The sequence below is a fragment of the Eleutherodactylus coqui genome, chromosome 12 (genome assembly GCF_035609145.1).
Source record: "Eleutherodactylus coqui strain aEleCoq1 chromosome 12, aEleCoq1.hap1, whole genome shotgun sequence".
NCBI lineage: Eukaryota > Metazoa > Chordata > Amphibia > Anura > Eleutherodactylidae > Eleutherodactylus > Eleutherodactylus coqui.
The window spans coordinates 94,808,401-94,823,782 of NC_089848.1; the positions used below are offsets into that span (position 1 = coordinate 94,808,401).

Here is a 15,382-nt window from a genome sequence, read left to right on the forward strand (position 1 = left end):
AGGTGCTTTTAAGGGCTCTTCCTATCCCTACCAAGGTCAGAGGGCAACCTCCATTGTAAATGGGGCCGTCGGGATGACGAGCTGGAAAAGTTGATTATCAACTTGGGTAGAGTTTGAAAACTCCTTTTAATCTACTTGTTGATGATTTCCAGGTTCTAGCCAAATATTTTTTTTTCCTTCACTGTACATTTATTTACATAACTATAGAGAACCAGTGTTAGCCAAAAGGAATGATGGACAACCGTGCTGTCCTACCCTCCTAATCGCCAGACTGAGCCTCCATATAATTGTTTTCTTTCTGCAGACTCTTTACATGGATTCTTTTCTCTGTTTCCAGAATTTGCTGAAGTGTAACCCGGTTCAGAGGATTTCGGCAGATGAGGCTCTTCAACATCCATACTTTGCAGACTACTGTCCCCCATAATGCACCTTTATTCCCAGTCATACCTCATGTCGGTTACTTGCCCACCTTGCATGGTCATATACCTCAGTCAAACTTCTGGTCCCTTCTCCCCCTCATAGGCCACTGTAATGGAGACATAAGTGTGGCTTCAATAACACCCAACTCACCATAGAAGTATGGAAATATTGTACATCCTGGCTAACCTGTGTCGGTGGAGCCTGCTACCAGCACAGCCTGTCATTGATACACGAATTGGCAGTTGTAGGAAGATGGGGGTAGAACCCAGCAGGGGGCAGACATGAGAAATCATTCCAGTGCTCCAGAATTCCAATCATACAGCCTTATATTAAGTTCATGCATCCTCTCCCCCTAATTTATTTTCCAAGCACTGCTGTAGGTGGAGTTTTTGCAGTACCTCCCCCTGATCCTCTTGTATATTTAAATGTACATTTTTGGATGGTTTTATGCATTTTTTTTTCCTTTTGCCCTGTAAATGTATGTTCCTTCTGGGGGTGTGGCCTAGCGAGTGAGTTGAACGGATGTGCTGGAGACTGCCCCACTATCCTGCTTCTCCTGGACCTGGGGCTGCAAGTCCTGGCCTCCCATCAACTTCTCCTGCCTCCAGGGATTGTTGAGAGACCTTTTAAGGTCTTACCGGCACCCGAGCTGCGCTTAGGCCTGAAAGACTCTGGGCTCTATTACCGGGTGCTGGTGCTTGGGAGAGCCCAGCTAAAGCGCTTCTGCCCAGCAGCTTGCAGTGGAGGCCCGTCCGGAGGCGCCCACGGCGAAACCGCTGCTGCCTGCTCCCTTCATTGCAGCCGAGTGAGTGACACTGCTGCCGGCAGGCACCCAGCCTTTGACATAAGAGCCCCTGCTCCAGGCTCTCTGCACAGTGGTATCCCCTGAAGTACTAAGAGCTGACGCTCACACCCTCCCTGGGCATCCTGCACCTGGGGATAGGGGATTACACCTGCTGTGCCCCATTCCTCTGGAGCTCTCCAGAGAGGAGGGAGATTGAGAGCAGGAAGATAGTGAAGAGGAGAGAAGGAGAGGTGCAGACCCAGCAGAGTGCCCCCAATTCCTTTTTGCAGGATTTCTTCTTTCCTTTTCTTGATTTGTAATGTTTCAGGGATTTACACCTGTCCTTAGTTGGGTTGGATGGGTAGGGAAGTTGGTATTTAATTTTCAGGTTTGACCCACGATACGACAATCTATGTGAAAGTGCGCTGTTGCCTTGTGCTAGTGTGACCTTCCTGAATCTACGGAGACAATATAGACTACTACTACTTGATTACACTAAGAAAAAGCTTCTGGACTCCCACCACTGCGTTTTTTGACCAAGGGGATAAAACCGGTCGACTATTAGCTTATCTTGCTCGTGAAGACTATCATTTTCCCAATTGTGGCAGTTCGGGATATATCTGGAGCTATGGTCACTGACCCTGAGCTTATCAATAATACATTTACTAACTTCTACACCACCCTGTTTATGTCTAAACTCAATTGCCCCGGGCAAGACCTAAGCACTTACCTCAACACTATTGCATTCCTGACATGGTCCCAGAGTAGTGTGACTATGCTAGATGGGAGCTTCGAGCTAGAAGAGGTAGTAAAGGCTATCCAATCCGTCCTGAGTAGAAACTCCCCGGGCCCGGACAGACTTCCTCTAGAGTGATACGTAGGAAATACGGAATTCATAGCCTCGAAACTTCTTGAGTTTTATAATAATATCCTTCGGGAAGGGATCTTGCTAGCAACCCTGCATGAGGCCTTAATGGGTTTAATTCCCAACCCCGAAAAAGACTCAGGTCGGTATCAGCCACAGTCCCCTATCTCCCTCCTTAACCCCTTCCCACTCCATGACGTCATGTAGCGGCGGGGTATGTATGAAGAGAGGTTGCCTTGCAACCTCTCTTCATACAGTGCGGGTGTCACCTGTTTATAACAGCTGACGCCCGTGGGCAATAGCCGCGATCGGCCGCTGTCATTCAAATGCCGATGTTCGGGGATCCCGCACAGCCCCCCCCCCCCCCCGTGGGAAGATCGGGGGAGCCGTGCAGGTGTCATGGCAGTCGGGGGCCTAATGAAAGGCCCCAGGGCTGCCTAATGAAAGGCCCCAGGGCTGCCTTACCAGACTGCCTATCAAGCCAACTCCGTGGGGGTGCTTGATAGCCTGCCTGTCAAAAAGCAGTATGACGTAATGCTGTAGCATTATGTCATACTGCAGGAGTGATCAAAGCATCGCTGGTTGTCCCCCAGGGGGACTTAAAAGTAATGTAAAAAAAAAAAAACCGTTTTTTTTAATTGGGAAAAAAAAAAGTTGCAAAAGTTTAAATCCACCCCCCTTTTGCCATATTATTTAAAAAAATCTAAATCGTACAATAAAAATATTTATTTGGTATCACAGTGTCCGTAAAAGTCCGAACTATCAAAGTAGCGCATTATTTTTCCCACAGTGTGAATGTCGTCCAAAAAATAAAATAACGAACGCCAGAAATGCACTTTTTTAGTTACCATGTTTCCCAGAAAAAACGCAATAAAAAGCAATCAAAAAGTCGTATGTATTCCAAATTGGTACTATCAGAAACTACAGAACATCCCACAAAACATGAGCCCTCTCTGAACTACGTCGACAGAAAAATAAGTTATCGCGCGCAAAATAACCGCAGAAAATAACTGAAAAAAATTAAATATCTTCGAAAAAAAATAAAAAAAAATAGTACAGTTTAAAAAAACCTATACAAGTTTGGTATCGTACCGACCCATAGAATAAAGTTATGTCGCTTTTGTTGCCGTTTGTGCGCTGTAGAAACAAGATGCACGAAAAGATGGCGAAATGTCATTTTCTTTTCATTTTACTCCACTTAGAATTTTTAAAAAGTTTTTCAGTACATTATATGGTACAATAAATAGCACCATTGAAAAATACAACTCGTCCCGCAAAAAACAAGCCCTCATACAGCGACGGCGATGGATAAATAAAGCAGTTACAATTTTTTTTGAAGGGGGGGACGAAAATGGAAAAAGAAAAAGGGCCGCGTCATTAAGGGGTTAACATCGATATTAAAATCATAGCAAAAGTACCGCCAATACCTATCATACATGCTGATCGGGCAAGAGTGTGACCATGAATGGAAGGTGACTTTTCACTAACCTTGCACTATAGCACTCCAACTGGGGAAAGCGTACTCTGGTCTTCATTCCACTGAATCAAAGGCCTTAGCTTGGTCGATGGAGATGGCTGTGGGAGGTGATAACAAGGTTCGGTTTTGGGGCAAGCTTTATTACATGGGTACAAACACTATACTATCTTCCAGTGGCTTTGATACGCACAAACACCAATATATCTGCACAGTTCTCCCTGGCTAGAGGAACGTGTCAAGGATGCCCTCTGTGCCCATCACTTTTTGCGATTGCAATCGCATCACTAGCGAGCCAAATCAGGGTGTCAGCTGAGGCTGTGGGGTTCCGACAGAGCATATGAAGAACGGGTGGCCCTTTACGTGGACTATACCCTCTTATTCTTGCAAAACAAAGAATCCTCCTTGGCCGCAGTACTGTCTAATTTTGATATATTTGGAATATACTCTGGGTTGAAGGTCAGTTAAGACAAAACTCGGCTGCTGGCAGTTTATGTCCATGTGACCTCTTTGGCCCTCCCTGCTCCTCTGAGGTGGACTGCCAGAGTTACCTACCTTGGGATAGTGGTGCGAAAGCTTGCTCAACTTTCCTATGCAGACAACCTTGCCGCACTGTTGGAGTGGGTAGGAGTTATGGCAACCCGATGGGCTTCACTCCCACTGATGCTAGTAGGTCACGTAAACCTGATCAAAATGAAGCTATTGCCCAAATTTCTCTATATATTCCAAAATACACGTATTTTGATCCCTAAAAAGTTCTTTATGGCTCTCCAAGATACTCCTCCGTATACTGGGGCAAGGATCCACCCCGAGAATTAAACTAGAAGCTCTCTGCCTGCCCGTAGAAAGAGGGGGACTAGCCTTCCCCCACTTTCACTACTACTACCGGGCTAGTCAGCTGGTATGTGCGGGGTGGTGGCTGTCTTCTACTAATTATAACCCAGTGGAGGGGCTTGAGCGCAGAATAGTAAAGCCGGAATAAAGTTTGAGAGGATTATTGCTAAGGGGCCCTATTTTGCGCAGAACTACCCTGCCCTATACCTATGTGGGTGACTCTAAAGGTTTGGAGTATAGCTCTCCACGTGATACAGGACGAGGTAGCATAATGGTCCCATCCTTCTCCCTTGTGGAGAAATCCTAACCCCCCCCCACACTTGCAAGAAATGCCAGACATTATCGTCTGGAGATATCATGCGATAACTACCCTCTCGGATGTGGTTGAGAATTGTGTTCTTTGTACCTTCTCACAATTACAGATGTGATTGGACCTCCTTAATAACTCCCTTTTTTAGATATTTCCAACTGAGTCAGGCACTTGGAGCCCAGTTTGGAGACCTGAACATACCCCTCGCACTGACACGGCTAGAAGAGCTAGCACAGATGGCCAACATTCTGAAGCCGCTCTCCTGTTTTTATAGACAACTGACAAGCGGTCTTGCCTCACTGAGATACAGGGCTTTTGAAAAGTGGGGCTTGGACATACCAGACCTAGACTCGGACGACCGGGATGGCCTCTTGGCCAGCTCAGGGCCGCCCTTGATCAGTGCAAGGGATAAGTTAATCCAAGCCAAGTTCCTACATAGAATCTACTACACTCACACCTGTTTGTGTACCATGGGCCTAATCCCCAATGCAGACTGCCCAAGATGCTTGATGAGTGCGGGAACCATCATGCATGTGGTTTGGGAATGCCATATTCTGCAGACCTATTGGAGAGGTCCTTGAGTTTATGGAGATGCATCTATGATCCCCACGCATCCTGCATCCAAAAATTTGTTTCTCTGGCCTTGTGGGGGACATTCCAGATGACACAGGAACACAAACTTTATATAAATTGCTGTTTTTTTTACATTTAACTGGAAACAAAAAAAAAATCCTACTAGGGCTGCTTGGCAGCGTGAAGTGAATGGGGTCATCCCTCTCTATAGAAGTTGACATATATGGCCCGAGGCTGCCCCGCCAAATTAGCTAAGACATGGGGCCGGAGGGTTGACTGCCCTAATACTGCATCAGGCTTTTTGGCCAACAGGAAATTTGGAGGTTTTTCTTTTTCTACTCCTCACTCTGCGCAGGGATATTGAACGTTTGCTGTGATGACGGTCGTGTCGTGGGTGAAACCTTTGTTTCTATGTTTTAGTTACTACTATTTCCCGGGTTGGTAATCTTCAGTTCTGTGTTGGGGGGAGATAAATAAAAGGGTATATGTAATTACAAAGGATGGGAGGAGTACAAGAGTTCTGAATTTTGAAATTTACAAAACACTGCTCTCTCTTCCTGGGCATGGTTGTATTATAATACCACCCAATAAACGTTTCTTTAAATGTATGCCTCTTTTCTGGAGAAATACAGTTCTTTTTTAGATATTTTGGGTTATTGGTTTTGTATGTTATTCAATTTACACTTCACTTCTGGCTTATTTATCAATGAAATGCAAGTTTTTGGAGTTATCAAACATGCTGGTTTATTTTTAAGACATGCATGCTCAGACCTCTGCTGCTCCCGCCTACCCACCGGCAGGGGGCACAACGTTGTCAGGATTGCTCTTGTATACATGTGTGTAACCGTATATTTACACCTTTTAGAAATGGAAGATCCTGGCCAACTCTGGAGATGCTACAGACTCTTGTGTGTCACCTACCTGTGTATTAGAGCTGCCTTTATGCATCTGTAATACGGATGAGTATCCTGACCTGAACTCCAAGTGGCATAAGACTCTGTGCTGCTCAAGAGTTCAGGTCAGGATACGGCAGGGATGCATAGATACCGTAACATGCTTGGCCTTAGGGCATAGCCACACGCACACATTGTACAAAATTGCATATATAATTTTCTGCGCCAATCTGCAGTGAGTGGAACCTATTTATGTCAATGGGTTTTTGTGCATGCCTTTCAGTTGTGCAAAAAAAAACAAAACACATGTGCTATTTTGGTGTGTATTGTGCATCAATGAGCCTATGGTAGAAGACCTTCCTATTACTCAGCTCAAAGTTTCTCTGTGCCTATATTTTCATTGACCTTCTGGTCCTTAAAGTTTTAGCATTGTACCTTTGCTGCCGTCAGCACGGGTTAGAGCAGAAAGTTAGCTACAGTGCTTCCCTTTATCTGGAAATTTGCTAACTTAGTAAATAGGCATGTGCGAAGCTGTGATAGTCAAAGTTGGGTTTCTTTCTCACAAGCGTAGATCAGCTGGCCGTTTTCACGGCCTGCTGATACATGCTGATTTTGATGCATTGGATTCCAATGCATCAGATCACATAGCCATATTTCTGAGCCGTAAAAGCCCCCGGCCAGCCCAATATAGCACTGGACGTTTTTCCGTCGGGCCCAAAAGATAGTCCTGGAACTATCTTTTGAGCCGGAATACATCAGGCGCTGCCTGGCAGCGGCCGCAGGTGGGAGGGAGTTTAGCAGCATGGCTGCTAAACACCCTCCCTCTCTCCTCCCCCAATGCAGGCTCACCCCTCTTCTGCTTCGAGCTGGCTCTCTGCAGTGGGAAGGGGTGGGACAGGGGCAGAGCTAAGTGGTGGCCTATCCCACCTCCTCACATTGCTGGTTGTTAAAGACTGGGACTTGGATGGAGCTTAGCTCCACCCCCTATCCATAGCCATCAATGGGAGGTGGGACGGTGTTTAGCTCCACCCTTGTCCCCTCCCACTGCAAAGAACTAGCAGGGAGGAGAGGAGCCTGCAATGGGAAAGGAGGAAAAAGGGGTGGTGTCATGGTAGTCTCAGCTCATATGCACCGTGACCCATGCAGTCTCAACGGGCACCCAAACGTTTGATTTGTGCCCCCGTTCACCAATTTTCTCTCTCCCAACATAGCATAAAACGTCCAGCCGATAGCCGCTCGTGGGAAAAAAGCCTTGCGCTGATAATCCTTAAGATTTTTTTTTTACAACTTTATCCATGGCTGGCAGACATGGCTATAGCGATGGTATAGTACATATCTAAACAAAATCAAAACCACGAAGCTGAAGTAGTAGTTTTCTATTGCCTATTCTCAATACCTAACAGTTGGGGCAGAATAGCTCCGGTGGGGGGTAAGTTGTTGAGATGACCATCTAGCAATCCAATAATGCGCCTCCTCTCAAGCTCTAGTAATGGAGTGAAGTATCTTGGCTTACAGTGTAGAGGTGTCTAGTGGTGAACAAGCTCCACACAAGCAGAAAATGAGTCCACTACACACAAGTAGCCTCCGGGAACCTCTTATAGGCCAAAGGGTAAAACCACTTTTAAGGCTTTAGGGCATCATTTATCTAATCCCACCGCAACCTTGATTATTTGTGCATCATCCTGATACGTAACGGCATGCTGAGTTTTTCTGCAAAACGACAACTATGGTACTTCTAGGATATAGAGATGTGGCTTTTACAAGACATAATGAGCATCTTTAAAAATTGTTGTTTTTAAAAAAAAAAAAAAAAAAAATTATATTTATATATATATACATATATATATACATATATATATATATATAACATACATACACACATACATACATACACACAGTGTATAAGAATGCTCACTGTGTAAAAGCCACATTTTACTGCAGATTTCACCCTTTGCACAAGATGAAGTCTGTCTCTCCTCCCCCCCCCCCCCCAAAAAAAGTGCATGTTACATACGGATTTTCTGTAAATCTGTGATTACACTTGAACATCTATGATGAGACCTGAAAATAGGTGCCTGTAAATCCTGACAGCATCAGAGATCTGCAGAGAAGAATCAGAATATCGTGAAATACAGGAGAGCAAAGCTGGGTGGGTTGTATCAAAAAAAGACCCAAGTCTGAAAACCGTGCAAAAGCTCCTAAATGTAGAATTTACATTCACGTGGTGAATTTTATTTTATTTTTTAAAGAAAAATGCACAAATTTCTATAAACCAGATTCTGCTTTAATGGATATTATGTTACAGCCTTAAAATGGGTAATGTGGGAAACCAGGAAGGGGTGCAAGTGCTTTCTGAATGCACAATATAGTTTTATGACAGAAGATTTAGTATAACTTGCACATTTATACTCCTGTTCACTTTGGCCAGTCCTACTGATTCTTGGATAGCCGGTCCTGTATGAATGTGCTTGTATAAGCGGTGGATTGGGAGGGGTATAGTTTCTCCTGGTGGAGAGCACCTAATGTGTAAGGAGACTTATAAGGCCATACAGTACTCCTCTGGGAAATGTACTATACAAATTGGAAATGGTACAAGGGCTGTAGGGCACCACCTAGCAGAAGGCCTTGTAACATGACTGGAAATATAAGCTAACACCAGACTTTTGCAAGATCCCAACAAGAAATTATTTTGGCTGTGCTGTCTCATTTATTATGGGTTTGTGTGTGTTTTGTTTTTTTTATCTGACAGATTGTTTTTAAAAAGCCGCTAGTGTGACAGAGGCCTCACTGATTTTTCAGAGAATATAATAGACTCTAGGCTTCACAACAAATACATGGGGTTGGATCTGTGAGTCCAGAACGCTGCTGCCTTCACTAGCTCTCATGCACTAACAACTTCATCCCTGTACGGCTTACCCCTGCTACAGACACTAGTCTGGTATCTGTTTAGGATATGGCCTCTGCCCTTGCAGACTAGCCTGAAGTGGGTTTTAAAAGTCTACACCCCACTGTTAAAGGTCATGTTGGAAATCTGAAATTCATAGTAGTCAGAATTTTTACCTTTGATGTGACCCTCATCTGCACAATTCAATTGAAAACAAAAATTTTTAGTGTGGAAAATTAAACAAATAAGCACCTTGCCAACTATAAGAGGTATTAATATTTATGAAACCTTGTTATTGTGTTCAGAATTAGCCAATCACATTTAAACTGATGACAGTCAGTACTTTGCTGCCATTATTTATAGTGATTCTGATTCACCCCCGTATAGAGTTCAGCTCTTCTAGTAGGATTTTCCAGACCTTTTTTAATTGCATTTTTCAGCAAAAGCCATAAAGCGCTTACAACCCATCAAGGAATCTGTGTTGAAAGGTATTAGGCAAAAAAAACACTTAAAGGCATTATATAGACCAAGGGACACTCTGAAACCGGTCATCAAGAAATAGACTAAATTTGGCACAACAGTAATTACCAAGAACTGGACATCCCTCCCATTAATGAAAAGACCACAAGATAATTGGGCCGGGAGACTGCAAAAAGGCCTACAACAACATTAAAGGAGCTGCAGGAGTTTCTGGAAAGTGCTGGTAGTGTAGTTCATGTGACAACCATCTCCAGTATTCTTCATATGTCTGGACTGTGGGGTGGTGACAAGACGGAAGCTTCTAACATCGAAGCCCGGCTAGGTTTTGCCAAAAACTACATCAAGCCTGCCAAAAGGTATGTGGGAGAACGTGTTGTGGTCTCATGAGACCAAGGGTGATCGTTCTGGCATTAATTACAAATGGTATGTTTGCTGCAATGCCAACATTACGCATCACCAAAAGAACACTCTAGCATTGGGCTTTGGGGCAGCTTTTCTACTGCTGGAACTAAAGCTTTAGTCAAAGTTGAGAGGATTATAAACAGTTCCAAATATCAGTCTATTTTGGCACAAAACCTTCAGGCCTCGGATTTAAAAAAAAAAAAAAACAAAAACAAAAAAACACAGTACTTTCACTTTTTGGCGTGACAATAACCCAAAGCATAATCGCCAAATCAACCAAAGAATGGCTTCACCAGAAGACCAAAGTTTTAGAATAACCCCACCAGAGCCCAGGCCAGAATCCCATTGAAGATCTGTTGGTTGACCTAAATAGGGTGCTACACACGGGATGCCAGCACATGCTGGCAAATTTGGTCAAAGATTGCCAAGTCAAGATGTGCCATGCTGATTGACAACATTGTCTTTTTGGGTAGGTGTCTTAATCAAAGGGTACATCAACAAAGTTTTAGTTTTAGGGCATGCATATTTATGCACCCACATTATTGTAGGTTGGTTTTATTCACTCTAAAAGGGGTTTGTTTTTCAATGGGTCACACTGCAGGTGGAAAAGGCTAAAATTAGGTCAGATTTTTTCTTCTTTCACCATGACATTTTAACAGGTGCGTAAAGTTTTTATATCCACTTTATGTGCCTTCTTCTGATGAAGAAATGTTAAAGCTGCAGGGATTCTACAGGAAAAAAAGTGATAGGAATTTTTTTATTGCAGACGATTTAGAAAGTCGCTCATTTTTTGCATTCAGAAAAAATGTAAAAACAAAAATAAAAAAAACTATGGAGAGACACCCATAAAATTTACCAAGTAATTAGCAGAGACCCAGTTTAACTATTTAATATGTTGGCTTCATACCAGTACCAAACAACTTTACATACACACAATACAGGTCGTTCATGGTGTGTAGAGAAAAAGGGGAGGGTTGTTATGCGCAGAAATTTGATGTCTCACCAGTGGCGTGCCAAAATGACATCCTGATTACTGGACAACCCTCATGCAACAGGACCATCTTAAAATAATAAGTGATCCATACTTACCCCTCTATGGCCAGCAAGAGCCACTGCTGCAGCTATAGCCCCTTGATTTCCTGTGACGTATTTTCTAAAATATATTATATATAATTTAAAAAAATTTAGGCACAAATTAAGCCGTCTCATCAATATCAGCAATTGTGAATTGCTGCCCCCTCATCTCCTGTTCTCCATATGTGTGCAGGTTCTTGACTGCACAAGCAATCATTTTTCAGCTGGTTAAGTCTATTCGCCCACACATGCCAGATTTTTAGGTTTCTTTCTTGCTGTAGTCTTCAGACTTAAGCATAAACCTCCAAGTTGATCAGACGGCACCAAGTCAGGACTCTGGGAATCCCCAGCATCATTCCTGAAACTTGGGTTATGGCTCCTTTTGTCTGGAGACATGGACCATGGCAGCAGCAAAAACCCCGATGCAGGTTGATCCTTCATCACAAAAAAGCTGAGCAACCTATGACGGCTTTATATGCCTAAGAGCTATCAAGATCTCTGCCCAATAGGGTGAACACTGTAACATAAAGACTGGCATCTAATAGAACTGCTCCTAGTGTGATGTCCATTAGGCACAAGAAATGTATTAAGAGTTGCATGCCATCTCTGGCCTCTATGCTAGCCATGAGCTGCTGCAGGTTTCTGTTATGAATTTTTGCCTAAAAATATGGCAAATTGGTCAGGCGGTGGTGAGCCTACCCACTTTCAGTAAAGTGCCTGGGGTAGCTGAAAGAATTGAATAAATAGAAATTTTGTGGGCATATGGCTTGTGCAAAAATGCACAACTTACACCAATATTCTTGCACACAGCCCTTTGTAAATTATCCCCAATTCCCAGATCACTAAAAGCACAGAAATGTTTGGTTGTATAAGCCAACAGCGATTGTTCCCGTCAGTCATGGATAGAAATTGAAAAGAACGTATTCACACAGCGTTTTAAGCGCGCAATTCAGTGAATGGAACCCAATGATTTCAAAAGGTTCATAAACGTATTTTGCGCACACATCTTTTGAGCAAAATATATTTAGAAAAAAAAAAAAAAGTGTATGCTTGATTTCCCTGAGCATTTGCACACATTAAGCTAACTTAAATGCTTATTTCAATGAATGGAAGCATCCGTCTGTGTTTTACTGTACTCTACAAAATATACACAGCTGTGTGCATAAATATGCAATACCCATTGCACAAGTACTCTGATGCCTGTGAGACACCGGCCTTACACAAGTTTTGCTGCCTCAGTAGATCATGGAAAACATTACTAAAAATCTGAAGTTCAATCATAAACATAAGGTTTTTAAGCTCTTGCCAAAAGAAAGAAAAAACGGTCAACACTGTAAATACTGAGTCCTTGCCTTGAAAGACTTCTGTAAATTTGCTCTGACATGCTGGATAGTTTCCTGGCCACTGAAATTTTGTATATGTTTTCTTCACCCAGCCACGTCATTATCACTTTTGCCGTGTGACACGGTGCTCCATCGTGCTGGAAAAAACGCATTGTTCATTACCAAATCTGTCCTGCATCGTTGGGAGAAGTTGCTCTTGGAGGAGGTTTAGTTGCCATTCTTTATTCATGGCAATGTTCTTAGACAAAACTGTAAGTGAGCCCGCTCCCGTGGATGAAAGGCAACCCAACCCATGAATGGTGTCAGGAGGCTTTACTGTTAACGTGACAGGAGTCAGGGCAGCCAATATCTGCTTTTATAGACCATTTTGAAAGGGCTGTCAGATCTAGACAGCCATTTTACATGACCTGTTACATGTCCTCCAAGTGCCAGCGGGGATGGGGTAGGGAATAAGACTGCCCCGGGAAGACAATTCTACCATCTCACACAAGACCGTGTTCACAGGAATAGTCATTGGAGATTATCAGTTTGGAAAAGTAAAAAAAATAAAATAAAACTCAAAAACCTATGGTTATCTGGAATCTCTGGTAATCTAGCACCTACCAAGTCCCATTAGCATTAGATTAAGAGAATTGTCCAGCTCACCACACATGAGAAAAGTGAAACACATGACAGCTGGTCTAATATGATTTAGAATTTATTATTTGTAATCTACCTCCATATATCCATATACACCCGACTATTCTCAGACAGGAGTCAATTCTTCCCACTCATTCAACAATTACACAATTTTGTTCCCAGGGAAAGGGAGAGGAATATCAACGCAGTTGCTTCTTTATTATTCTTTCCTTATCAATGAAGCCAGTCGCCGTTCATGGCGCCATGTTCTGTGGTGTCGCTCCAGACACAGGGAGAACCTGTTTCTCCTGCTGTAAAGTTAAACAGTGATGAAAAATAGAACAAACTAAGAACTAGTAACAGGAAACTGAAACGTGAAAGGATTCTTGCTGCCTGAGGGGCCTCCAAAAGCTGAAGAGCACTCCTTATGGCGGCCAAGGGTCTAAACCTGATTCTTATTCCCCACCTCTGAGACATTTAGAAATGCCTATTAAATCCTCCCCCTCTCCTCTGCCTACATCAGCCTGCTTCATGTACCTACACTGCCTTATGCACCTCAAGGAAGCGGCAGGAAATTGGAGTCGTCCACGTCTGGAGACTTTCCCGCGGTTTAGCACATGAGGTTCAGCCTTTGCTGTGCTGCAACCTTGTCACAGGCATTTTACTTCAGCGTGCTGCTGAGCCCAGAACCCCAATCATTACTGGTGGCTCCTATGTCTCCGCTTGGGCCGGCAAGTCAGCCAAGCACTTGATACTGAAATAAAGTATATGGGGTTTGCATTCTCTGATCGTACACATCTTGTAAAGAGAAGCTTTCATCTCTTGTTAACCGGCCTGGCGGGAAAATATTCCAGGCTTGCGATTTTTTCACCACTATGGGCACGAAATCGAACTACTGAAATGCTATTGGGTAGAGGGGGATCTTTGGAGGCAGGGGCGAGGTTTTCTGTTGACATGCCAGAGTCTATACTCTCAGTCCGAACGCCAGACTTGCTCCCTGCATTCCACAAGACATCTGGCTGAAGCTTGTTCCGACCTCTGTTTGGTGTTCCTGGCAAGTTCTGGAGAGCGCAATGGTCTTGGTCTGAGAGGGGAAATGAACGAGACTCCCAGGGTGCAATAATCTGTAGAATGACAAGAACAGCACATTACTACATTTCAGAAGAGTGCAGATTAGTCATTTACCTACATAACCTTAAATGGGAACCTTTCACCGGGTTCATGCTGCCCGAGTCACTTCTGCACTGTTTCAGAACACACACACTTTGAAGTTTGAATCGCAACGAACCACAGAGTCAAAAATACAGACGACACCGGTTTCTCTATACCCACAGCATGCTGACTGACAGCTTTCCCCTTTAGTGTATAGGAAGAGCGCTGTCTGTGAATATGCTGTGGGGTGTAAGATGTGGGCTATGCCCAGCTTTTTAACTCAAAAGTTCTATTGCCAAGTCCTACTTCAAAGTGTTTATTCTGAAACGCCACAGCATTTCAGACCACCACATACACGGAGCAACTGGCATGCTCATCCTGGGTTCAAGCCGCATGAACCTGGCACAAGGTTCCCTTTAAGGACATGTTCACACACATTTGGTCATGGATTATGCATGAAATGTACATCCCATTCATTTGAATGGAGATCCCCATTGTTGTCTAAGACTTTTAAATCCACATTTAAATTTAGGGGGGGAAAAAGGAAAATTGTAAAATGCGCCAGTTTTTACACAGTAGTTCTGGTGAATTTTAGGATTGTAGAGTCTTATTTTTATACCACCTTTAAGTTTGATTCATTTGATAAAAAGTGCACCTTTTTGACACATTGTGTCAGACCCTTTTTGGCACTTTTTTTTCAGTGCACAACACGTTTGACAGTTTTTTGGCGCAGTTTACAGATTAATAGTTAATAAGCCCCACTATGTGCCTTTTAGTTAATATCGCAAAAAAAAAAAAGAAATAAACCTGTTCTTCTTCATCCGGAATCTCAGGAGTGGAAGATCTAGTGTCTTCACTCCAGGAAAGCCCCCTGGTGCGGCTGTGGATAGAGAGGCATTGGACAGTACTGTAAGGCTCCTGGTTGTCTATTGCAGCAGATGACAGGGTTAGCGGGATATCATTAAGGCTATGGAATCCAATGTCTGGAGAGGCTGGCTGCTGAAAAGACCCCTGGCTATTGGATGAAGGTTGTGGTGTCCATCGACCGTCAGATTTGTTGGAGGATCTAAGAATTGGGGTGAAGGAATAAATATTACTCCATTTCAAAACTCAATTGTCAGATGTATGCAATGGCATCCACAAGCAAACACCTCAAGAGAATAGAAAAACCCATTTCATTAATCTTTAGATCTATTTATAACACCATTAAAGTTATCCCTTATCCACTATCCACAGGATAGGGGATAACTTTATAATCGTTAGTGTTTAGACCTCT

At 43.4% G+C, this 15,382-nt stretch overlaps 2 protein-coding genes across 3 annotated transcripts in view; one reads left to right on the forward strand and one right to left on the reverse strand.

Annotated features, from left to right (window-relative positions):
- Window positions 1-5,864, forward strand: part of CDK5 (cyclin dependent kinase 5) — a 31,092-nt gene extending 25,228 nt beyond the window's left edge. The window contains exon 12 of the mRNA XM_066585320.1: window positions 338-5,864. Within this exon, the coding sequence (XP_066441417.1) occupies window positions 338-424 (87 nt within the window). The 3' untranslated portion in view covers window positions 425-5,864. The remainder of the gene's footprint in view (window positions 1-337) is intronic.
- A 7,153-nt stretch (window positions 5,865-13,017) lies between these two features.
- Window positions 13,018-15,382, reverse strand: part of LOC136587051 (KAT8 regulatory NSL complex subunit 1-like) — a 70,405-nt gene continuing 68,040 nt past the window's right edge. For both annotated transcript variants that reach the window (XM_066585477.1, XM_066585476.1), the window contains 2 exons: window positions 14,914-15,172; window positions 13,018-14,078 (listed from right to left, as the gene is read on the reverse strand). In XM_066585477.1, the coding sequence (XP_066441574.1) occupies window positions 13,770-14,078; window positions 14,914-15,172 (568 nt within the window). In that variant the 3' untranslated portion in view covers window positions 13,018-13,769. The remainder of the gene's footprint in view (window positions 14,079-14,913; window positions 15,173-15,382) is intronic.